The sequence below is a fragment of the Equus caballus genome, chromosome 3 (genome assembly GCF_041296265.1).
Source record: "Equus caballus isolate H_3958 breed thoroughbred chromosome 3, TB-T2T, whole genome shotgun sequence".
In the NCBI taxonomy this organism is placed as follows: Eukaryota; Metazoa; Chordata; class Mammalia; order Perissodactyla; family Equidae; genus Equus; species Equus caballus.
This window is the reverse complement of record NC_091686.1, coordinates 85,960,530-85,984,412: the sequence shown is the minus strand read 5'-3', so window position 1 is coordinate 85,984,412 and position 23,883 is coordinate 85,960,530. Positions and strand designations below refer to the sequence as shown.

Below are 23,883 nucleotides of genomic sequence, written 5' to 3'. Positions count from 1 at the left end.
CTTTTACCTCTTGACACAGTAGTTGTACCTCTAAGAATCTTTTTAAGAATTATTTTAAGGAAATAATCAAACATGTAGTAAGAGATTAATGGACAAAGAAAGATGTTCCTCACAGTGTCAGAAGCTTCAGAAAAGGCCAACAATAGGAAAATGGTTGCTTATATTGTAGTGTATTTATCCAGTGGAATAGTATATATACTAAAAATGTTTTAGAAACAAACATTAATAACATGAGAAATGTTCTTGATATAATGTCACATAGAAAGCAGAATATAATCCTCAATATGTGGTATGATTCCACTTACCTAAAAATACTTCCATATATATGTAGAAAAAGACAGTGGAAATATATTGGACTGTTGGCTGTGATCATCTCAATCTGAGGCAATCCTTAATTGCTTCCTTTCAGTTTTGTATTTTTTAAATTTCTATAGTGGAAAGGCATTGCATTTGTTTATTTCAAAAAAAAAAAAAAAAATTTGTTATTAAAATAACCATTGTTGGATCTAAGTATTTGAAGGTCTAACTGCAGCATTAAAGTCCATGGGTTGTAGAGGGCCCTGCCGTCTGGTTCTCAGGTTCATCTGGGTGATGCCTTCTTTGAAGTGGGGAAGAATAGATAGTCACGTGGCATTATCCTGTGAGATGCAAGTGGGACTTACTCATGGATGAGCGCACTGGGGCACTGAGAAGCTGCCTGGATCCGCTTCTTGCTCTCCACTCCTCCTTTTCTGGAGTTCTTGCCCCAAGCAGTGAAGAGTCTGCTGTAGGCATCCTTGAAGGGTGGGTCACAATTATACAACACTGATTGAAATGTCTAGGAAATGTCCTAGTCTATGGAAAGATGTTATATGGATGGCTCCAAAGTGAGGTGTTGTAAGACCCTGATGTGCTGTCTCAAAGCTGATTTCACAGGAATTGGGAGAAATGTTATATTTCCTCAGGTTTGACTCAGCAAATTAGCAAACATTTACTAAGTGCCTGCTGTGGACCAGGCAGACTGCACAGCGTCCAGCATCTCCTAGGCTGTTGGATAACAGGGAATGGACTGCAGAACTGCTAACGCAGTGAGTCCCATGCTGTCTCAGTCATGTCTTCTTTTAGGGCTATGTGGAAATGAAATGGATGGAAATTCCTTTAGAAAGTTCTTTAACAAAAACGTTGTAGAGACCACACTGACAGATTTTCTAATGTCCTAGATCCAGCTGGTTAAATTAAAAGGAGATATTTTTGGTGTCATAGGTAATTTCAGTTCTTTCCTTTTTCACCATTAGGATCTTAACGGAAATAAGCTAAAAATGCCTTCTTCCCTCCCGCTGCCCTTCCTGAAGAAATAGCACTGGCTGGAGATTTACTAGATCCACATTCCACTTCCAGTTGTACAAGTAACTAGCTGTGTGACCTTGAGCAAATCACGTTAACCTTGAGAGACTTCAGTTTCTCATCAGCCTGAAGATTGGGCCAGTATGCTCCTGAGGTCCCTCTGGTTCTAAACAGCTATAAATCGGTCATCTTATACGCTTATTACACCACCCCCCTACACACACACACACACGTGGTTTTTTTTAAAAGAAAATGGTAGAGACTATGACTGCTTTCCTGTCTGATTCTTTTTCTTTCTTTCTCTCAAACAGGAGTGGCTTCAGCTGTGGGTCTCCTTTACCTGCCCACGTGGGCAGCTGCTGTTTCTGGCTGTGTGCTTGCCCTCTTCACAGCGTCCATGTGGCCTCCAGTGCTTGGACACCTTGTTAGCTCTGGGTCAAGACCTGGGAAAGCCATGACCATCGCCATGATATTTTATCTTCTAGAAATACATTTCTGTGCATGGTGCACAGCTTTTAAATTTGTCCCAGGAGGGGTATATGCTAGAGAAAGATCTGATGTGCTTTTGGGTGAGTACATTTGAAAGATCTGGATTAAAGTAACTACTCGAAAATACCCTTCAGCACTAACTAGGATTTAGCACTTTACGTGACTGGTGGAAATAAATAGGATTATTTAGCCTTTCTATTAAAATAGACTCTCTTGATTAAAAAGGAAACTGAAGGAATGTCTAAATTACTACTTAAAAATCAGTTTCTTAATTCATCCATGAGTTTCAGTAATATTTGCTACTGCAAAGGCCTTTTAAGTGAATTAGTTGTGATAACAACTAAGTTTAATCTGTAATAAAGTATAAAAGAGGTGCCATGTAACACTTGTGTTCTATGATATGTTAGGAGAAAGTACGATCATGATGCTTACGTTGCTACTTCAGTGGTAGGCTCGTAAAAATATACAGAAATTGTGATTTTTTTTTTTGGTTCTCCTGAATTTAATCTGATTTTTATTTACCATATTTTTACCAATAAAATATATCTGGCATATATGAATCTTAGTGTAAATAAATTTCCAAATCACAGGGTAAATACATTTTCCATTTCAGTGGTTATGAGCTTATATGCCAAAATTAAAACTTCATAAACTCAGCTCAGTTTAATATTTGAAAAATTGTCTTCTAGCAATACTGAAATTACCAATGTATGATATATGTATACTGATGTATAATTACTACCGTAATTACTATCATTTCAGTTTCAGTAAAGCATGTCAGATGCTTCCAGGATACGATCTTTGACAAGTGAGGAGACAAAACATGTTAACAGGGAATTCAGTTCTTGTTTACACATTCACTTTTCCATTTGTTCATTTATTCATTAAAAAATTATTGCTCACCTGCTGTGTTCCAGGCACAGTGCCAGGTGCTGGGGATTTAAGAGACATAGAGTCTGTGCCCACCTGGAGCCTCAGTGTAGCAGGAGGAACACTAGGCATGAAGTTAGACCTGTACTGTGGAATTACAGTTGTGTGAGGGCAGCGCAGAAGTCTAGGCTCCTGCTCGTGTTTCTTTGCACTTCCCCGTCATGTCCTACTACGCTGTCCATTGTCGCATGAACTTTTCTACTCCATGAGCTAGGCATCTGTCAGGACAGGCTATTTTGAAAGATATATTTTTAAACCAAATGGAATATTTTTAAACAACTATTGAGAATTTGATATGTCTGGTAAACACCCAACTCTCATCCAATTCGAGACATACATTGCTGCATTTCCTCTGCAATAATCTTGGCTTTGTGAACTTTGTGTTTCTTCTGGTTTCTTTCAGGTGTGTGCACTCTGTCCTGCTCTATCTTGCTGTCTGATGCTCTGCTTTTTTCTTACTCCACCTTGCTTGGGGGTCTGCCGTGTGGAGAAAGCGAACGAAAGTAAGAGCCACTCTCAACATAAGTTGATTTCTTTAGAATGTTAGGAATGATGTGCTTTTTGAATTCCTTCCTGCTGTGTCTGGGGTTGCAGAACAGTGCGTCAGTACAGCTTCCAACAACTAAGAACTTGCTTTAGTAAGAATGATGTTATGTTGATAAGGCCACAAAAACTAAGGAATGTTGGTAATGTTCAGAGTAGCTTTTAATACAATTGAAAAGAATCTGTATTAAATCAGAAACTAGTATAAATTTATTGTCTGGGTTTCTCCTGGCTTTCCACCTAAGTTAACTTTTGCTTGACATTTCCTAATTTATGTATTATTCAATCATACCTCTGTTTCTATTCTTATTATATACAATTTTAGAAGTATGTAAACTTTACATATAAGCTGCATTGTAATGCATCCCAGTTGACTGGCTGGCCTTATTGGCGCAGTGTGAGTACTAGCGTGCATCCTCTGTGAGACCCACACCCCAGCCGGAATGATTGCCAACATTGCCGTATTAAGAACTTCCATATCCTCCTTTTGTGCTCCTCAACTTGGTGCACTTGAAGTCTCTTTGGTGGGGAAGATTGAGCCCTGAAGCAGTTCAGAAGGCTTCTTTCTCTTGTGCTCCGCCCTCCCCTGCACTATCGACAGTCAGTGACATATACTGTTACCAACATAACAACTAGGAAGCACTCAGGAAATTAGAAGAACTAAATCCCTCATGAGGGAAAGGCTGAGTCTTCTTATTTGAAGTGTGGTTCCTAGAACCCCAGATGATTTCTCATGATCGTCTCGATTATCAAAAGTACTACCAGAGATATGTTAACTCAATAACTGAATTTTCAGGGTATGTCCATTTCAACAAAACCTAGGCTCATAGAATTTACTATTGGAAAGATTTTCAGATTAAAATGTGATATATTCTTTCTCTTTTAACAGGGACGGTGATGCTAATCATTGGGCTGAATATGCTATTTGGTCCTAAGAAAAGCCTTGACTTTCTTCTTCAAGCAAAAAACAGTCCTAAAGCGCTTTTCAGAAAGAGTGAAAAATGCATGAAACTTTGTAAGTATGGTTTTGCTGTCTTTTTTTAAAAGCATTTTATTATAAATATAAATTTTCAGACATGTATGGAATTAAAGAGTATAATGAACCCTCATGTATCCATCACCCAGTTCCAACAATTGTTAACATTTTGCCCATGTTGTTAACAGCTATCTTCGTTACTTGTTTTTGTCGAAATACTTTAAAGCAAATCTCTGATAACGTGTCATTTCAACCATAGATGCTGTGTATTAGTTTTGCTTCAGTTGTAATGTGGATATGGTGATTTAACAGGTAGAATTTCCAAAACACTTTGTTCTAATCGTTGACACTATTTATTTCATTTCTTGTTCTCCTTTTTTGGGAGATTAAATATGTTAGCATTTGGAATGTTGATGAATTAGCAACTCAAACGTGAAATTAGTTTACTGTTCAATCTGTCTTATTTCAAGTGGACTGGATTAAGTAAAAATGTTCATTGAATGTATAACATTTGCAGATAGTGTATTAGAATTCAGTACACTACGTGACTACATGGTGTTAGGTAGGATGTGGACATGTAAAAACTGGTCCCCACCCTCAATGACCTGATACTTTACTAAAGAAGACAAAGTTATAGTGTAAAGAGATAGGAAACAATTAAGAAGCTAAAAGAAATATCACAAAGCAGTAAGACCGTTATATAAACACCTACATGTATGTTCTATCATAATTTGAAAAAATTGTATTAAAGTTTAGGGGAAATTTTTTTAATTTAGAGTTTTGTGTGTGTGTTCTTATGTTTTAGGTATGTCCCTTGAAACCAGGATCTGGCAGTTTTTGTTTGTTTCTATTTAATCCTGACAATCTTTGTCTTTATTTTTACTAAGAACCATAATTCTTTAACTCATTCATCAACTTGAGGCATTTGGAACAATTTATTTACAAAGTTGTTTGGACAGTTTTGTGTGACTCTTTTTTTGTGTGTGTGAGGAAGATTGTCACTGAGCTGACATCTGTACCAATCTTAGTCTATTTTTGTATGCGGCATGCCATCACAGCATGGCTTGATGAGCAGCGTGTAGGTCCATGCCCAGGGTCCAAACTGGCGAACCCTGGGCCACCAAAGCAGAGCACACAAACTTAATCACTATGCCACTGGGCTGGCCCTGTGTGATTTTTTTTTTAATAGACTTTATTTTTTAGAACCATTTTAGATTCACAGCAAAACTGAGCAGAAAGCAGAGACATTTCCCGTGTACTCTCTGACCACACAGCCTCCCCCACTGTCAATGTCCCCCACGAGAGCGGTCCATTTATTGCAATTGATGAACCTACACTGACACGTCGCTATCACCCGAAGTCCACTGTCTCCTTTAGGGCTCACTTTTGGTGTTATACATCTGTGGATTTTGACAAATTTATAATGACATGTATCCACTATTATAGTATCATGCAGAGCAGTTTCACTGCCTTAAAAATGCTCTGTGCTCACATTTATCCACCATTACAGTATCATACAGGATAGTTTTGCTACCCTAAACATGACCTGTGCTCCAGGTACTCATCTTTTTAGTCTCCATTGTTTTGCCTTTTCTAGAATGTTAATCTTTGTCTTTTAACTTGAAAACATAATCTATATTTGTTGTGATTGCTCACATATTATGATTTATTTCTATCGTTTTACTTTGCTTTCGCTTTTTCTACTTTCTCTAGGTATATTTTTCCCTCTTTTTCTTCTTGCTTGCTTTTGCATTGATTGAGTTTCCTTTTTTTCTTATCCCCTTCCTCCCCACTCCTCTTTCTAGTTTGGAAATTACACCTTCTGTTTTTCTTCTTTTAGTAGTTGGTTATTTTTTTCTCAGCACATTAAAGATTTTGTTTCCCTGTCACCTGGCTTCCATTTTTGCTGTTGCAAAGTCAGCTGTCACTGTAATCTTTGCTCCTTTGAAGATAATCTGTCTTTTCCTTCTGGCAGCTCTTAAGATTTCTCTTTGTTTTGGTGGTCTGAAATTTCACTGTGATGTATCTGGATGTGGAGCGCCCCGACCTCCCATCTTGCTTGTTTGTGTTTGGGCTTTCTGAATCTGAAGAGTCATGTCTTTTGTCAATTCTGGAAAATTCTCAGGATTATTTCTGCAAATATTGCCTCTTTCCCATTCTTTCTCTCTCTCTTTTTTGACTCCAATTGGATATGTGTTGGATCTTCTTACACTCTTCTCTTTCATATTCTCTACCTCTGTTTTTGAGCTGCCTCTTGCACTAATTCTCTGTTCAGCTTTGTATAACCTGCTGTTTATCTTGTCTCTTGAGTTTCTAATTTCAATGATTATTATATGATTTTATTTCTAGAAGTCTATTTGATTTCTTTACACATTTTCCTGATTGTTAATTTAATTTCATATTCCTTAGTCATCATATTGAATACCCTCTTTGATTTTTCTAAACATGTTAAGTATGCTTATTTTATATTCTGATGCTAAAAGTTCCAATATCTAAAGTATTTGTGGGCTTGATCCTGCAGGGTGTTTTTCCTGCTGGTTCCTCTTGTGGAGACTTGTTTTCTTGTGTATATTTATGATTTATTTTTACTCTAAGCTCATCATCCTTGGAACGTTTTTAGGGGAAGATTCTTTGAAGCCTGAGTTTAAAGTATGGGTTATGTATGCATGTCACCCAGGAAAGTTTACCCAGGAATTAGGCACTTTTCCCTTTGCATTGAATCCTAATAGATTCAATAATTTCGTAAACATTATTTTTTAAAAAACAAACTTGGTTTCTTTAACACGATTTCTTCTCTCTGTTTAGTTTTGTGGCTGCTTGTTGGTGTGGGGTTGCTGGGATTAGGAGTACGGCATAAAACCTATGGGAGGAAACTGGGCAAAGGGGTAAGTAATGAACAATTTTGATTTAGAACTTTATATGCTATATATGTGTATCCATACATTTGTACACGTCACCATTACGATTGAACTCTAGCCCTGGGTCTGATGACTTCAGGGCGCAGGATCTCCCCTCTTTAATTCTCAGGTCCCAGGCTGGTAACATAGTGGAGTTATTTTATGAAGCTGGGTTCTTGGGACAGGACGGGCCCATATATTAGGGGCATACTGCTCATGATTTTGTTGTATGCAGTTATTTTGTCCATGATTTAACATATCTAAACTATGAAATAACTATTTTATAAGGGGCTTCTTTCTCCTGTTTGGTAGATATTGCTGAAGGCAACAATATGAGATTCTTTGATTTAAGAAAAATCCTACAGGTAATTTTTGATTTTGTAGATTATGGATAGTTTGTGTATGGATGGGTCATGGAAGTTTTCTTGTCTCTTCCTTTTTTCTCTTGCTTGAATGTTTTATTGTCCCTTTCTCTTCTAGACAGGTGGGCAGAAGCAAGAGTAAGTGTTTGCAATGTTGTGTTTTCTGTATGCTCTGATAAAAAGTTGGATGTGCTTCATAATGCAGTTGGAGTTACAGTTCTGGCTAAAACAGAATTTGAGGCTAAAACTTTGAATTTTAGCAATCTGTATTACCAGGCAAGTTTTTCATATTAAATAAAAAGCTATACTGAGGGTGGAGACCACGCTTCTCTTATTTACCTTTGTATTCCCAGTACCTCATAGAGTGCCTGGCTCATATTCAGAACTCAGTAACTATTTCTGAATAAGTAATAATTCATTGCATGGTCTCTTTCCTTTGCCCCTTAATTGTTAGTTGTTATTATTGCAATATAACATCAGTCAGAAGAGGATACCTAATGTCAGCCAGGGGTTCTTTTCAAAAGGAGTCATGACAGTTGGATTTAATACCTGTTCTTTTCTTTATTTGTTCATTCATTCATCCATTTTATACGCTTCTTGAATGTCTCTTGTGTGTCTTGTGCCATGGATACAGAGATAACCAAGTTGGACAAGATCCCTGCCTTCATAGAGTTTACATTCTGGTAGGGGAGAAATACGGTATTCAGAGGAACAAATAGATAAAGGCTATCACTTTAGATCAGGCTGCTCTGAAGCAAATAAGATTATGGAGTAGAGAGTAACTGGGTCCGGGTGGTTAGAGAAGGCTGCTCTGAGGACGTGACATTTAAGTTGAGACTTGACAGTTGAGAAAAAGCCAGTTCAGAGAGCTAGGGGTAAAGGATTCAGGCGGAGAGAACATGTGTAACGCCTGAGGGGACACAGGCTTGGTGTGTTTGAGGAGCATCAGCGGACAGTGGGGCTGAAGTTTGGTGAGCAAGGGGAAGAGTGATAGAAGATGAGGATGGAGAGGCTGATGAAGCTCTTACAGAGCACAGGAAGCAGTTCTGATTTGATTTTACTTGCAGTGGAAGCCACCAGAGTGTTTCAAGCAGGAGCATGAAGAAACACGGTATATAACAATGCGGCTGCTCTTTGAAGAATGGAGTGTAGAGTGGAAGCAGGGAGATAAATTATGAGGTTCTTTTAGTCGCCCAGTGGAAGTTTGGATGGGCCAGTGGCAGTGGGGTTGAAGAGAAGCAGGTAGGCTGAGAATATATTTTGAAAGTATAGTTCATAGGATCTGCTGATGGGTTAGATGTTGCTGGATGAGGAGAAGGAAGGAATCAAGGATGACTTCTATGTTTTTGTCTTAAGCAACTGGATGGAGGGTGGTGACATTTACTGACATGGGAAGAATGAGGGAATAACAGGTTTTGGAGTAATGAAATCCGGAGTTAATTATAGACATATAGTTACGTGAAAAGGGATAGCTTGATGAGTATAATCGTGCCTCCTGAAATCTCTGTTGATGTTTCTGTTCTCTTTATATGACATTCACTAAATTGAATAATGTTCTTGTATAAAGATGAAATGCCCAGCTCTTTGTCGGTAGCATGTTGAACTGTTTATGTTAAGTAGCAGCCCTCCTATGCAAAGCGGTTGCTACTTATCCTTCTCCCAACCTGAACTTGTGTGGTCCACTTTGAGTTGTTTTTTCACTGTGGTGTTGGGTTTGGCTAATCCAGCCATACTCTTTCGCAGGATCCCTGTTGTAGACCAGTAGGTATTAGTTTGAGGTGGATGATTAGGGTTGGGCAATGCATTCTCTGGCTGAGCCCAGGAACCCAAAAGAGGAACTCTCAAAGGGGTGGGCTCCTGTCCCTTGGCCTTGCCAGTACAGTAGGGGAGTGACACCATTTATAACTCAGTTATATTGGCAGACCACTGTACAAATATATTATAAGCCTCTATGTATCCCCCTCTGTGATCTTAGTCTTCTCCAGTGCAAAGGTAACCTCTATCCTGAATCTGCTGTTTGTCATTTTCATGCATCTCTTTATATTGTTAGTACATACTATATATCCCTAGACAATATTGTTTTTTCCTTTTTTTTTTTTAAAGATTTGCCCCTGAGCTAACATCTGTTGCCAATCTTCTTTTTTTCTCTCCCTTCTTCTTCTCCCCAAAGCCCCCCAGTACATAGGTGTGTATTCTAGTTGTAGGTCCTTCTGGTTGTGCTGTGTGGGATGCCACCTCAGCATGGCTTGATGAGTGGTGCCACGTCCGTACCCAGGATCTGAACCGGTGAAACCCTGGGCCGCCGAGGCAGAGCGTGCGAACTTAACCACTCAGCCATGGGGCTGGCTCCTTTCATGTTTTTAACTTTATCTAAATGACATCTGACGTATATATTTTGCAACGTTTTTACTTAAAATCACCTTTGTGAGATTCATCCATATGGAAATATGTAGTCCTAACTCATTTATTAGGGCTGTGTAGTATTCTGTTATATGTTTGTGAAACCATTTATTTATTCATTTTCCTGTTGAAACAACAGCCAGATTGTTTAGAATTTTTTGCTATTATAAACAATACTTATTATAAATGCTCACTTTCCAAACAGTCCTCCTACCTTCCAAGCTTAAGCTAGAAGTTCACAGAAGATTTATTATGAGAATACCATCTAGCAAATATTTCCTTATTTTTATGAATTAAACGTGGGCAAATGTCTAAGGAAATTTCGTTGCTGAAATATGAATCTTGGAAGAGAGAGGTGGAGATAACTGGGTCACTGAAACTGCCATTGTTCAGTTATCCTAAGTTACCATTAACTATTCCTCAGGCACCAGCCACAGAGATCTCTGCCGCCATCTGGGCTTTCAGGTTTGGCTACGACAATGAAGGATGGTCTAGCCTAGAAAGATCAGCCCAACTGCTCAGTCAAACAGGTAAGTCTTATTGGATTTAGTTCCAGGTACTGTTGTTACTTTTATTTTGAGCAAGATCATAAGTAATAGGAGGAGGGTTTGCTGGGTCATAAACTAATCTTTTAAAAAGGCTTTACTTTGGTGGGCATCTACAGGAGGATTAAGCTTCTGTAGCCACATCTGTCTGTTTGAGAGCAATTAATTCAGCTGAGTCTGAACAGAGCCTCATACTGGGTATCTGCAGGGGATTCTTGTCATGCCTTTGCTCTTAGAGATGCCCTTGCTGGTGGCTTCTGTCAATTGGAGGCCCACTGTTGGGGACCAGAAAACTGTCAGATTGAAAGGCAGAATGGGTCAGGGTGATGCTCGTTTGCAAGCAAGTTGCTTTCAAGAACGTACGGGCCAATTTGTAAGTTTCCATGCCCTGGGGTGCATTCATCTCTGTATGAAGCATCCTTTAAAATATGTGGGCGTTGGGTTCTTAGATCAACTACGTGGAACGTGGAGCAAGATATGTAAAGGGCTGAACTGTTCTGGTTATGCCTGCTGATAAGCATGTCTCCTGAGAAACTGCTGAGGGTCTGTATGATTCTAATGCTGCTAAAAAATGTCCTTGGCTCTTAGTCCTTTAGTCTTTATTATAGGCCTCTAAAGCACATCTGGCCAGAGTCTGAAAAAACCAATAAACTTATTTCCGTGCCAACATCACAGAAGTGTTTGCCCAGGAATAAAACACTATTGTGCACCACTCTATGGTTTCTGAACATAAATTGGGTATTTGAGAGAGGCATTAAGCTTATTTGAAATTTTGGGAAAGATGTTAAGAATATTTGAAGATTTAGAAAAGTTACACTTTTATCCTTTCCTGCATTTCCTCAAGGTGTCCCATGTTTTCATTACATTCTAAAAATGGGAAAATTCCCTTGTAGCTCAGATTTGAGCCACTTTAGTGACTCATTAGGAATTTTTTTTTTGATTTCTGAGTAAAGGCAAAGGGTTACAGAATCAAATTTTGCTAACTCTTTTTGCATTTCTGTACTTAATCACTATGTGCATTTTTTTTTGAACAGGTGCAGATTTCATAACAGTTTTGGAGAGCGATGCTTCTAAGCCCTTTATTGGGAACAATGACTTAACTATGTGGTTAGGGGAGAAGTTGGGTTTCTATACCGACTTTGGTCCAAGCACAAGGGATCACACTTGGGGGTGAGTGTACCTGGCGAATTAACGCTGAACATAGCCCTGAAAGACTAGGCAGCATAGGCCTGGAGTAGCAAGTTGCCCCAGGGCTGCTTCCTGGGGGATGAGGAGGTGCTGAGGATGTGCAAATTCCAGTAATTGCCTTACTGGTTTCCCTGTTGCTGGATATTTTCAATTCTTCACCGTTATAGACCATTCAGTGTAGGAGCTGAGGTTACAGCACCAAGCATGTCTGGCTTGGATGCTGTCCTCATGGAGCTTACATTGTGGTGTGAAGAGACAGAAAACAAATGTGTGCACAGAAATAAATAAGATAATTTGAGACAGTAGTAAGTGCTACGTAGAAAAGGAAAGTGAGTGGGTGGGCAGGGGCGATGGGGGGTGCAGCTGTAAGTAGGGTGGTCAGGAGGGTCTCTCTGAAGACCTCATGATGAAAAGGACCCGGGACCTATGGGAAGAGCTGAGGGAACCGCCAGTATAGACTTGAGGCAGGATCAAGCTTGGCGTGCCTGAATGTGGGGATTGAGGGGGAACTGGTAAAAAGATGAGGTCAGGCGTGGGCACCTGATCTTAGAGGGCCCCATGGTCCATACTTAGGCTGATTTAATTCCGTTTTCATGGGAAACCACTGGGGGATTATAACCCATGGGAGAGATCGGACCTGATTTACTTTTTTAAAAGATCATTCTGGATGTTCCCAGAAGAACAGATTGTTGGGGGCAAGAGCGGGAGCAGGGAGACAGGTGATGAAGTAGATGTGCCAGCACAGGTGAGAGATGACAGTGGGAGCTGGGGAGATGGGGAGAAGGGGACAAATTCAGGAGCTATTTTAGAACAGAGCTGATATGACTTACTGATGGTTCCTGGTCAGGGGCCGGGAAGTGACAAGGGTAACATCTAGGTTTTTTACCAGAATACCTGATAGGAGATGAGGCCGTTTCATGAGATGGGAATGACCAGGTGAGCAGCAGGATTGTGCTAAATTTGAGATGCCCTCGGACAGTCAAGTGACATACAGTAAGCAGTTTTGTGCAGCCTGGAGGTCCAATGAGACAGGACAACCTGGACATGTAAATTCTGGTATTATCCCTGTCGAGATGGCCCTGTCGGAGGGACTCCGCGAGGGCACCAGAGCGGTAGTGCACACGGCCAGGGAAGAGAAGCCGGCTGAGGTCTGAGCTCTGCTTGTCTTTTTTGTATGTAGTACTTTGACTTAGCATGAGGTGAAACATGTTTTCATGTCTTTATTGGACAGTTTGTCATTTCTAAGTTTGTAAATTGTTACTCTCTGTCCTTGCTAGCAAGATTGTACATTCCCAAATGTGTTGATTAATATTAGAATTGTTTACGCACATGTTGCCAGAGTAACAATGCAAGTAAAATGGATTTTGTGTATTACCAATTCTGCTCTTTTCGTGTCTCCATAGCGCTTATTAAAACAGAGTTGATAGCATTGTATTAATGACACAGAGATGTTCTGGATAGCAGAGATGCAGTGAGCTGTCAGACTGCCACACACATCTCCGCCACAGTATTGCTCTGAATGGCCCTCAGTGAGATGCTTGAAGTGTGACACATCCCTTTTTAATGCATTTGCATAGTCCTGTCTGCATGATATGGTGGGACCAACGGTGACGCACGTTTCTTTTCATTCCAATACAGGATTATGGCTTTGTCAAGATACCCAATTGTGAAATCAGAGCATCACCTTCTTCCGTCACCAGAGGGCGAGATCGCACCAGCCATAACGCTGACTGTTAACATCTCAGACAGACTGGTGGATTTTGTTGTGACACACTTTGGGAATCACGAGTGGGTTTCTTTGGTCTTTCTAATAGTACGCAAAGGCCAAGAAACACTGTTAACACATTACTTTGATTTCCGTGCATTGACTTTTATTTCTTTCTTCTTTTTTTTCTCCGAAAGTATCTTTTTTCTGTTTTGCTGGTTTTAAAAATCAGGCATGAAAACATTTGAGATGCAGGCAGTCCTTAATGATGGTACAGGGCAGCAGTGATGACTATGTTAGCCAGCAGTTGCTGAGCAGGTGCTGTGCTAAGTGCATTCTTTTATTTAATCTTCACTCTGTATAAAGTTAGTACTATCGTAGCCCCATTTTACAAATAAAGAAACAAAACTGGAGGTTAGATGACTTGGCCAACCAGGGTCACACAGCTAGGAGTTAGGTAGACCCAACTCAGAGCCTGCAAGTGCTTGGAACCGCATGGCAAACCAGACTGCAGAAAAATGAAATTCCCTTCTACAGGGTCACTACAATGGGAGTACTGTTGGGATTTGAGGGTACTAAATGACATTCCTTTTCCCCTCGTGCTGTCACAATCAGCTGATAGGTAGGCAGAGGAATCTGGCAGGGAGGCCAAATATCTCTTTTAATTCTGATAAACCTATGTAGACAACATGGGTTAAGTGTGTCCACATGGACCTGCTAATCTATCCCGTTACGTACACGAAACCGGCTCCGCCAGAGCAGCAGACCCACAGAGCAGCGGCAGAGTCTGCCCTGCCCAACTCTCCCCTTGGTGGAGAGAATGTGCCAGAAGACACCCAGTCTGCAAACTGGGAGGTTCCAAGGAGAAGAGAGAGGAAGGATTTGAGACAAGCATGCCTGGTTAATTCTTCCAAACTTAATTAATTAGAAAAGTCTTCCCAAAAAGTAAAGAGTGAAAGCGAGGCCAGAGATAGTTTCCTAAGAAAGTTGCTCTACAAGGAGGCACGAGGAAGGCAGAATGAGTTTATCCCCAAAGAATAACATTCACAACCAGTCGCTTAGCCCTAAAAAAAAGTCATGAATAATGCCAACAATATATTGTAAAAGCAAAGATAAAAGTATATAATTTATGCTCTACCATACTAAACGTTCTGTAACAATAATTGAAAACACTAATGTAAGTGCTTAGTGCTGTAAAATATGACGCACAGATCCTGTCCATGTTAATGACACAAGAGGCCCCAGAACTTTAAAGTGACAAACAGAACGTTAGGAAAACCACGTTGTTGTCCTGTCAGTTTCACCTGAACAAAACTAATGTGCCTGCTACCCTTATTTTCCTGTCACCTCACTTTTTCTCACAGTGTTATATGGATCTGTGAAAGCATACTTGAATATTTTCTGAAATTAGTTGGAGCATAATTAATATAAACAAACTCCAAATGTCATTAATGTGAGCCCTTTGCTCGTTGGACCCTTGCTTGTCTCCTTAGAAATAAGAAGGGTGTTTGGGGATGGATAATATAGATGGTTCATATCCTATTCATAAGCTGTTTGTGGAAATGCCTCTGTTTGTCCTGGTAATTTTCACGTAGCAAGTATAGGCATTCAAAAATCATTCCACTGACCTTAAGTTGCACTCGAATTAGGTTTATCTTGTAAAAAATAGGCACTTTTGTATTTAAAGATTGCAGAATCTCAACCTAAGAAACAGTTGAGTCCACTCCTTCCCATTGTTCCTTTGCGTTTTTCCCTGCAACTCCCTCCAGCCTCCTCCACTCGAAAGGGAAGAGAAGAGAAAAAGTTAGCCCTCAGAATGTGGTTTGGAAAAGATGAGAGAAGGATTACCTTTGCTAACTTTCTGTGAACCACATATTTAAAACTCTCTGGTTAACACCGTATCCTTTAGTTGCTGTCTTACTCACTTGATTTAATAATAATGACAACAACAGCAGTAAGAATAATAGCTAACACTTACAGAGGAGATGTAACTCGAGGGCAAGGAGTAACATAGTTTAATGGTTAGAAGCATGGAGTTCCAGAACCTGGGGCTAGAGAAGCTGGTTTCGATCCTAATTCAAGATATATCCTCTCACCAAGTTATTGATCTACGTTGAGCCTTGGTTTCCTCATCTGTAAGTCAGGAACAATAATCCTACCAAATCATAGGGTCCTTGGGAGAATTAAATGAGATATATTTCTTCATGCAAAGTACATGAATACACTAAGTGCTCAATTAACGCTGGTCATTGTTGAAGCTTATCAGCCAGTTCTAAATGTCAGGTATATTGGGCAGCTCAAAACAGAATTCATTCATCAAACATAAATCAAGCACCTGCTGTTCCCAAGCACAGTAGGAGGTATAGTCTTTTCCCTTAGAGCCACAGCTCTGATGTCATTCCTTAGAAGCCCTGTCCATGCACACTGTGGCCTGCCAACCAGCGACATGAGAAAGTTCATCTTCGAATAGTTTGTGAAGCCATCATTACATATTTTTGCTTGCCTTTGTTTTCTACAAGACTGGATAAAAAGTTCTTCCTGTGACTAAATATTTAGAGATTTCATTTTCTGGTGATTATGGCGTACAAACATGAAATCATATTAGGAATGAATTACAGAATGCTTATGCGTGTTGTTGGCTGATTCAACAAGATTTTCTAAATTACTGACTACACAAATATCTCTGTACAACCAATAAGTAGGAAATAGCGACATTCCTTAGAAGTCAGTTAGGTACACACCGTAACTGAGATAATTTTAGGTAATTAACTGAGCCACCAGAACCATCATTCTTTTTTTTTTTCATGTATTTCTCTGCATAAATGTACAGAGAAGAAAGAGCACAGAACTTGTAGTCTGTAGTTAGTTTGGGTTCTGTTGTAAGATAATCTGCAAGAGTTCGTTTCTCTTGTCTCTGAAAATCAGATAAAATTATTTTTTTAGCCCACAAATAGGGTTATTGGGCAAAATATTGATCAAATATTAACAGATAAGGAAACATAAAATGTATTTTCTCTCTCTCTCTTCCTTCCTCTCTCACCCTCCCTCCCTCGCCTTCTCTCTTTCCCTCTCTCCCCCCCTTTCTTTATACCCATACATATACTTTTTATTCTTATTATTATTACTGGATAAAATTTATCTCCTGAGAAAATTTAAGACCAAATTCATAGATTATTTTCCAATTATATATTGCTAAAATATATTTGAATGAAAGCCCTATCTGTGGTGCAGTGACTTTGGAATTCTCTAGACCAGATTTGAATGTCGGTTGTATGTATCGGAAGGAACAGACCTAATGAAGGGACTACTTACCAAGATGTTGGAAGGGTCAGAGGAACAGATGAGAAATGTTGAGTGACTCAGACACTAGTAACTAGTGTACACTACTAGTAACTAGTAGTGGGGAGTCATTACCATCCTGAGGGCTGAAGGGACAGGCAGAGGGAGTAGTGTTCCCAGGGCCCCATGAGATCTGGAGCCAGGAAGAAGGGCCCCTAGGCATGAGGAATGCAGCTACTGGGGAAGAAATACCCCGACTTCTCTCTCCTCTCACCTTTTCATCTCCTGGTGTCGCCAGTGGCCAAACCTAACTGGAAATCAGCAGACAAAGGAGCCCAGGAGATGAAGTTCGCAGGGGTCAGCCTCCCAGGGCATGGAGTAGGCCAAGAATGGATGTAGGCAGGGGAGATGGAAAATCACCTTAGGTATGTTTCTTAATCTCGTTTAAAAATAGAGCTAATGCCTGCCTCTCAGTTATTATGAGCATTCCGTATCAAGGATGTTTAACAAATGGTCATTCTTTTCACTCTTCTGTTTCTCGAGGCATCTTTTAATAGTACTCAGCTGTCTACACATTCTTACTAAGCTTAGTTCTGTCTTCGGGTCTTAGCTCAGGGAGGTTTCTCTGGTCTTCTCAGTCCTTGGTGATCTCCCTCTGTCTTCCTTTGTCATTGTTTTTTTTCTTAACGATCATTTATTAGCTATCTTTCTCTGTAAACGCTTGTGTTGATCTACTGCCTGTTAGCTCTTCGATCCATTCCTGGCTCATCTCCCTCTCGGCTGCACCCTGCAGGGAGCCACACTTCCCAGAGTCTGTTGCCTTCTGCCTCCTGGGTGGGTTTCACTAATGGGAGGCACTAGTGCAAGGTGGAGGGCAGGAGGCGGGACGAAGGCAGGGTAGTTCTCCTTCTCTCTTTCTTTTCTTTGTCTATTGTGACGCAGCAGCTGAATCTCTTCTGTGGCCCCAGCTCCTTCTGGGCAGCGTTCTCCGTAGTGCCATCTCCAGTCAGGGCTGGCTTCTGGACTCTGGGAATATCATCTCCCCCTGTTCCTCTAGCCCTGGAAGTGGTACTGGTTTCTCATTGTTGCTAAACTCTGGTTGCCTCACTGACTCCTGTTTGACTTCCCGTCGCCTCGCTAATCATTTCCCAGTGTTAAATTCACTTGGTTTGAAACACCTAGAGTGGTTTCAGTTTTCCTGGCTGCATCATGTCAGATATGATCTGCCTATTTTTTCCCAAACAGACTGACCATAAACCACCCAAAAGTTTGATGTACCTGCCTAATTATCTCAGTTATACATCTGCAGTGCTTAGCATAATAAAAACATCATGTGTAGCCAGTATTTGACCAGCAGAGCCAGCGAGGCTTTTAGAAGGTGTTCAGCTGAAGGAGCTGAGTAGGTTATATAAGCCTGGTATGTTCTGTGAAGGTTAGGATTCTCCCTCTACCAGTACTTTAGGATCTTTTTTTTTTCTTTTTTGACTACTAGTCTTTAGATGTCATACTGATGACCAGGTCTGATGAAAAATCAAACAAATGCTATTTTTAGAGTTGATATTTAAATCAACTCGATTCCAAATGATTTGTGGGGAAAGATCATGTTGTTCTTAGTCAGAATTTGTTGGCTTACTCTGTGGAAACAGTGTCTCTGCCTTGTTCGTTTGTACATTAAGACATTTGCCGAAGCAGGAGTGACTCTGGTTTTGTGCACTGCTTGAAGATATTCTTTGGGAACTTAGGAACCTAAGACTTTTTAAAAATTGTTTTTGCAAATACGATAAAGAGGTACATTTTTGCATTTTTTTAGAGATGACCTCGACAGGAAACTTCAGGCTATTGCTGTTTCAAAACTACTGAAAAGTAGCTCTAATCGAGTGATATTTCTGGGATATGTCACTTCAGCACCTGGTTCCAGGGATTATCTGCAGCTTGTTGAACACGGTAATGTGAAGGTAACACAATCTTAATACGATTTCTGATTTATTAAGTAAAATGTTTCTCCATGTTTAAAAAAAAATCCCACTCCAACTATTTAATATGTATTCTGATTACCTACTGGTGCATAGAAAACCACTGAAAAACATACTGGTTTTAAATAACAGTAGTCATCTATTTGCTCATGAATCTGCCATTTGGACAGGGCTCAGTGGGGACAGCTCATTTCTGCTCCGTGCCGCTAGATGGCTCCACTGGGGCCTGCAGGAGCCATTTTGCAGATGACTCAGAAGTGGCAAGTTGCTGGCTGTTGAATACAAGATCCCCTGGGGCTTTGGGCTTGGGGTCCTGGGTGGCATCCATGAGCTACTTGGACTTCCTCCTTGCATGATGGCTGGCTTCCAAGAGTGTGTGTCCCAAGAGAACCAGGAAGAAGCTGTATTGCCTTGTATGACCTAGCCTTGTAAGTCATGTAGTGTGACTTCTGCCATTGTCACAGCTTGCTCACATTCAAGTGAGAGAAACATAAACTCCATCAACGAGTATCTAAGTCACTTTATAAGAATACCATATGGAAAGTCAGTTACTCTAGCCATGTTTAGAAAATACAATCTGCCACGTTATGCAAGTTAATTATGATGCTGAGAGTAAAAGATGAAATGAAATGGCACACAGACAGGCTGGCTGACCAGCCAGACAGGGCCTCACTAAATGACACTGAATTAGAACTTACCTGTTCAGATCCAAAACAGTCGAGTTTGTCACTGTACCCAGATACAGTCATGCTCTGGGGAACTGACACACAAATCAAATCTTGGAGACTGCTATATGATATATGCTGTACAACTGGAGTGTTAAATGCCTTAATTTATAATGAGAAATATAATTGTTATATTTAGTTAAGCCCTAAGTAGATTTCTTGGTCCTTTACATTTTATTTTTGACTTCATTGTCTTGAGATAATATCTGCAGACAAAAAAGCTTATCCATCTTATCAAGTGCTTTGAAAGATAGGTGAGAGAGAGCATGGTGTGATGAGGGTTTTCTCCATGAGACAGAAAACACAAAATGGCAGTGGTTTAACTAAGAGAAGTATATTTATGTAGAAGTCTGGGCAGGTGAGTCAGCACTGGTGTGGCATCCTGTGGTATCCGGAGTGTGCTCCTTCTGTCTTGGGGCTCCACTTTATGAGGCCTCCATTCCCAAGTTTGCCTCCCAGTCCAAGATGGCAACATCCGTGTTCTAGTTAGCAAGACAGAGGAAAGGATAAAGAAGGGGCCAAGAGCATATGCAAGAAATCTCTAAAGGAAAATTCCAGGAAACTGACCTCCAGCACTTGTACTTATATTTTATTGACTGGAATTTAGTCATATGGCCACACCCTACCATACAGGAAGTTGGGAGTTGCAATATTTAACCTCGATACCTAGTTAAAAATACTACACCTTTGGAAGAAGGGCCAGGCAGATACTGGGGAGATGAGTTCATCTCTGCCCTAGAGGATAAGGCAGAAAGTGTGGCCAGTACAGACTCCGGATTTTGGCTTTAGTCAGAGAGCTCATGATGGTGACATTTGTTATTATAGGAAATTCATAAGTAAGAAGAATTTTGCAAAGAAGATGATGAGTTCAGCTTTAGGTTGAGTTGAGGTATCTGTGGGATATTAATGGAAATTGCCATCAGGCAGCTGGATATGTGGATCTGGAATTGAGAAGGGCAACTAGGACTAGAGATACAGATTAAGGAGGTGACATCATCTAGCTGACCGTTGAAACCATGGAAACAGATAACATTGCTCATGAGGTTAGAGAATTGCAAAAATAAGACGAAAGAAAACCCCTGATAAAGCCACATTTAATGTGGCTATCATGGGGGTGATGGGTGAGGGAAGAGAAGGGAGATTATCTCAGGACAGCGATTAAGGAAAGGTCAGAAGAGTAAAGGGAAAATCTGGAGAGTGTGGAATCACAGAGGTTGTGTTAGTTATTTATCACTGTGTAACAAACCACCTGAAACCTTAGTGACTTAAGCAGCAGTGGTTTAATAGTCTCCTGCTTCTGTGGGTCGACTGGGTGGTTTTCTGTTCTTGCCTGGATTCACTCGTGCAGTCAGCTGGTGGCTCGCTTGTGGCTGGGGGTGTCCAAGATGGCCCCACTCACGTCTGTGGCTTTGGTGCTGGTTCTTGGCTGGGGCTCCCTCTCTGTATGGTCTCTCATCGTTCACTAGCGTAGCTGGTGCTGTATTTCTCAGCTGTGTGAACTTGGAGCAAATTATTTCACCTTTCTGGGGACTGAGGTCTGTGGACCTCAACGTCCACATGTGTAGAGTGGTGATGGTAATATCTACTGTATCATAGGGTTGTTATGAGGATGGACTATAAGATAATGCCTGCAAAGTCCTCAGCCTTGTATGTAGGAGGCACTCGATGAGTGGTAGCTATATGTACATATTATGTGCGTCTGGCTGTATGTATAAAATCAAATAAGATAAATGTCCAAATACACGGTCTATAAAGTACAAAAGAATATTAGACAAGATGATATTTGGCAAGTCTAAGGAAAAATCACATCATAATAAGGGAAGGATTCTTACATTGTGTGTGTGTGTGCGTGTGTGTGTAAGGGATATGCATGGTGTTAGGAAAGAGGAATTTTATTTGATTTTTATTTAATCTTCTGTTGGTTTCCACTGTCACAGTCAGAAGCTGTGTCAAGACTGGCAGTGGATTCTTATATGGCTTTTTTCTATTGGGAAGTTTATTAATGCAGAGAGCAATTTTAATCATAAATGCTTGGATGAACAGATTTTTCTCTTTAAGAAATGAGTATTTAAATTCTGCCATCTTAAAATTTGACAGCATCTTCTAAAAACCTAGTAAAATAAAATGATAGTTAAACATATTCATAATTTATTATTCCCAATATATACAGCAGAATGACTAAATTTTTATTTCTTCCCAAGGCAAATCAGAACAGTACTTTCAATTTATTTGCTTTTTCATCATTAAATTTTTTTAATTTAATGTTTAACATTTATTATAATTTTTTCATGTATACAAAAGGCCTATGTATGTGTGTGATATAAGAGTAATCGAAAAGATTAATTAACAAGCATCCATGTGTCCACCACTAAGCTTATGAAAAAAAATTGAGAAATAGATAATAAATTGTGGTGTATTCTTTTAGTGATTTAAAAATATGGTTTTTTATTTTGAGGAAGATCAGTGCTAAGCTAGTGTCTGCCGCCAATCCTCCTTATTTTGCTGAGGAAGACTGGCCCTGAGCTAACATCCATGCCCATCTTCCTCTACTTTATATGTGGGATGCCTGCCACAGCATGGCTTGATAAGTGATGTGTAGGTCCACGCCTGGGATTCGAACCAGTGAACCCCAGGCTGCCAAAGTAGAACGGGTAAACTTAACTGCTGCACCACCAGGCAGGACATTGTTTTAAATTATGTATTTAAAATACGTTTTAAATTAAATTTTAATAGTAAAATTGAGAAATGGGAAAAAGTCAGATGTGTTTTTTATTTATGAGATGTTTTAAAAGTAGAAAATGGAAATTTCTTCAGTATAAAAGCTCCATATTGAGAGTTTTCCCAACACGTTATAGAAAAAGAACATGTTTATGTTCTGGTTCTCTGATGAAAAATAACCCTGGTCTCAAGCTTTCAACATCAAAAAGACTCATGATTACTTCCCAAATGTGTTTATTTCCAGTGATTCAATTTAACAAACACAGATTGAGTGCCTGCCGAATGCCAGGCTTCATGCTAAGTACCAGGGAGCCAAAGTGATTAAGAATCCCTCTGCTCAGGAGGGGAGGGTGGAGACATATAAACAAATAACTGTACAGAATGGTGTAGCTGGTGTGCAGAAAGTACTGCATAGGATGACCGATGAGGATGCCGTAAATTCTGCTTGGGATGAGGGACCTGGAAAGCTGTAGGGAGCCAGCGACTGTATTGTAACCGCTGATTTACCTGCCTCGCTCCGGATCTAGACCACTTTCCTCCTTGTATTCCCAGCTTCTAGTACAGGGGCTGGATGGACACATAGTAGGTGCTCCAGAAATATCTGTAGAATGAATAAACAATTTGGACCTTATCCGATCAGTAGGAGCCAGACCGAGAAAATAGCATGCACAAAGCCGTATTTATTACTGTAGCTCACATGTTTTCTTGGCAGTTCAGAATAGAGCACTATTTTTTATGCTTTAAACATTCTCTTTTCTGTTCTTTATTAGGATATTGACAGCACAGATCAAGACAGATGGTGTGAATACATTATGTATCGAGGGCTGATCAGGTGAGCATAGGTGTTTGTTAGTTTTTTTTTTTAATCTGTTGACTGGGATCTTTGGGGTCTATCTTGAAAGGAAAAACTTTATGGAAGCAATTAGTTCCTTTTTTAACTTTTTCTTTAAATAAAGTGAAGAAAAGTTTAATACCAAAAAAAGGGACTGACCATTCATTCTTTCATTCATTCATTTATTCAACAAGTATTTATTATATACCTATTATGTGCCAGGTGTTCTTCTAGGCAGTGGAGATATAAGAGGAACAAAACAAAATCCTTGTTCATATAGCCTCCATTCCAGTGGAAAAAGACAGAAAATAAGCACATAAGAAATAGAATAGGAGAGGTGGTGATAAATGTGTTGAAAAAGAAGAATGAAACCAGGTAAGAAGGATGAGGGTACCGGGGGTGGCTGTGGTGTGTTACATAGAATGGACAGAGTAGCGTCTCTGATGGAGTGATGTCCAGGCGGCAGCCCGACTGGAATGAGGGATTCCAACTGCCTATATCCTGGAAGAGCTCTCGAGACAGAGGGAATAGCAGGTACAGAATTTGAGTGGAGCTGGCTTGGTGTTTTTATAATAGCAAGGAGGCCTGCGTGCCTGGAGTAGAGTGAGATGGGAGGTGACATGAGAGAGGCAAGGGGGGCAGATCATCTAGACAGTGATTTGATTCACAGGTCCCTCCACTTTCAGGGTTCCTCAGTGGAGGGAACGTGCTGGAGGCCATCCCCGAAACTCACCAGGCTCCTCCTATTAGTACAGAATCTGTTTGGAGATGTTTGACTTGAGGCCTCTGACTACCCTCCTTGGGACGGTGCTGGGAGCTCTACTGTGGGCTTCTAAGATGGACCTCTCTGGGCCTTAGTCCCCTCTCCGTACAGAGCACTTCATCACCCAGAGGAGTCTTGGCATTGCCTACCGGAAGACGGGCTGATGTTGACCTGATCACTCCTTAAGTAAGCTTATATTCTGAGATCTGTGGTCTACATTTATGAAGGAAAATGG

General features: G+C 40.3%; 1 protein-coding gene across 10 annotated transcripts in view; it reads left to right on the top strand.

Moving 5' to 3' along the window:
- CWH43 (cell wall biogenesis 43 C-terminal homolog) overlaps nt 1–23,883 on the top strand; it is a 68,902-nt gene that overhangs the window by 16,186 nt on the left and 28,833 nt on the right. For 6 of the 10 annotated variants that reach the window (XM_070263866.1, XM_023638111.2, XM_070263869.1 and 3 more), the window contains 8 exons: nt 1,635–1,892; nt 4,175–4,300; nt 7,067–7,146; nt 10,345–10,450; nt 11,500–11,635; nt 13,292–13,441; nt 18,448–18,592; nt 22,824–22,885. In XM_070263866.1, coding sequence (XP_070119967.1) covers nt 1,635–1,892; nt 4,175–4,300; nt 7,067–7,146; nt 10,345–10,450; nt 11,500–11,635; nt 13,292–13,441; nt 18,448–18,592; nt 22,824–22,885 — 1,063 coding nt within the window. Of the gene's footprint in view, nt 1–1,634; nt 1,893–4,174; nt 4,301–7,066; nt 7,147–10,344; nt 10,451–11,499; nt 11,636–13,291; nt 13,442–18,447; nt 18,593–22,823; nt 22,886–23,571; nt 23,835–23,883 lie in introns of all 10 variants that reach the window. The other 4 variants (XR_011437590.1, XR_011437591.1, XM_023638113.2 and 1 more) reach the window with 2 other exon arrangements.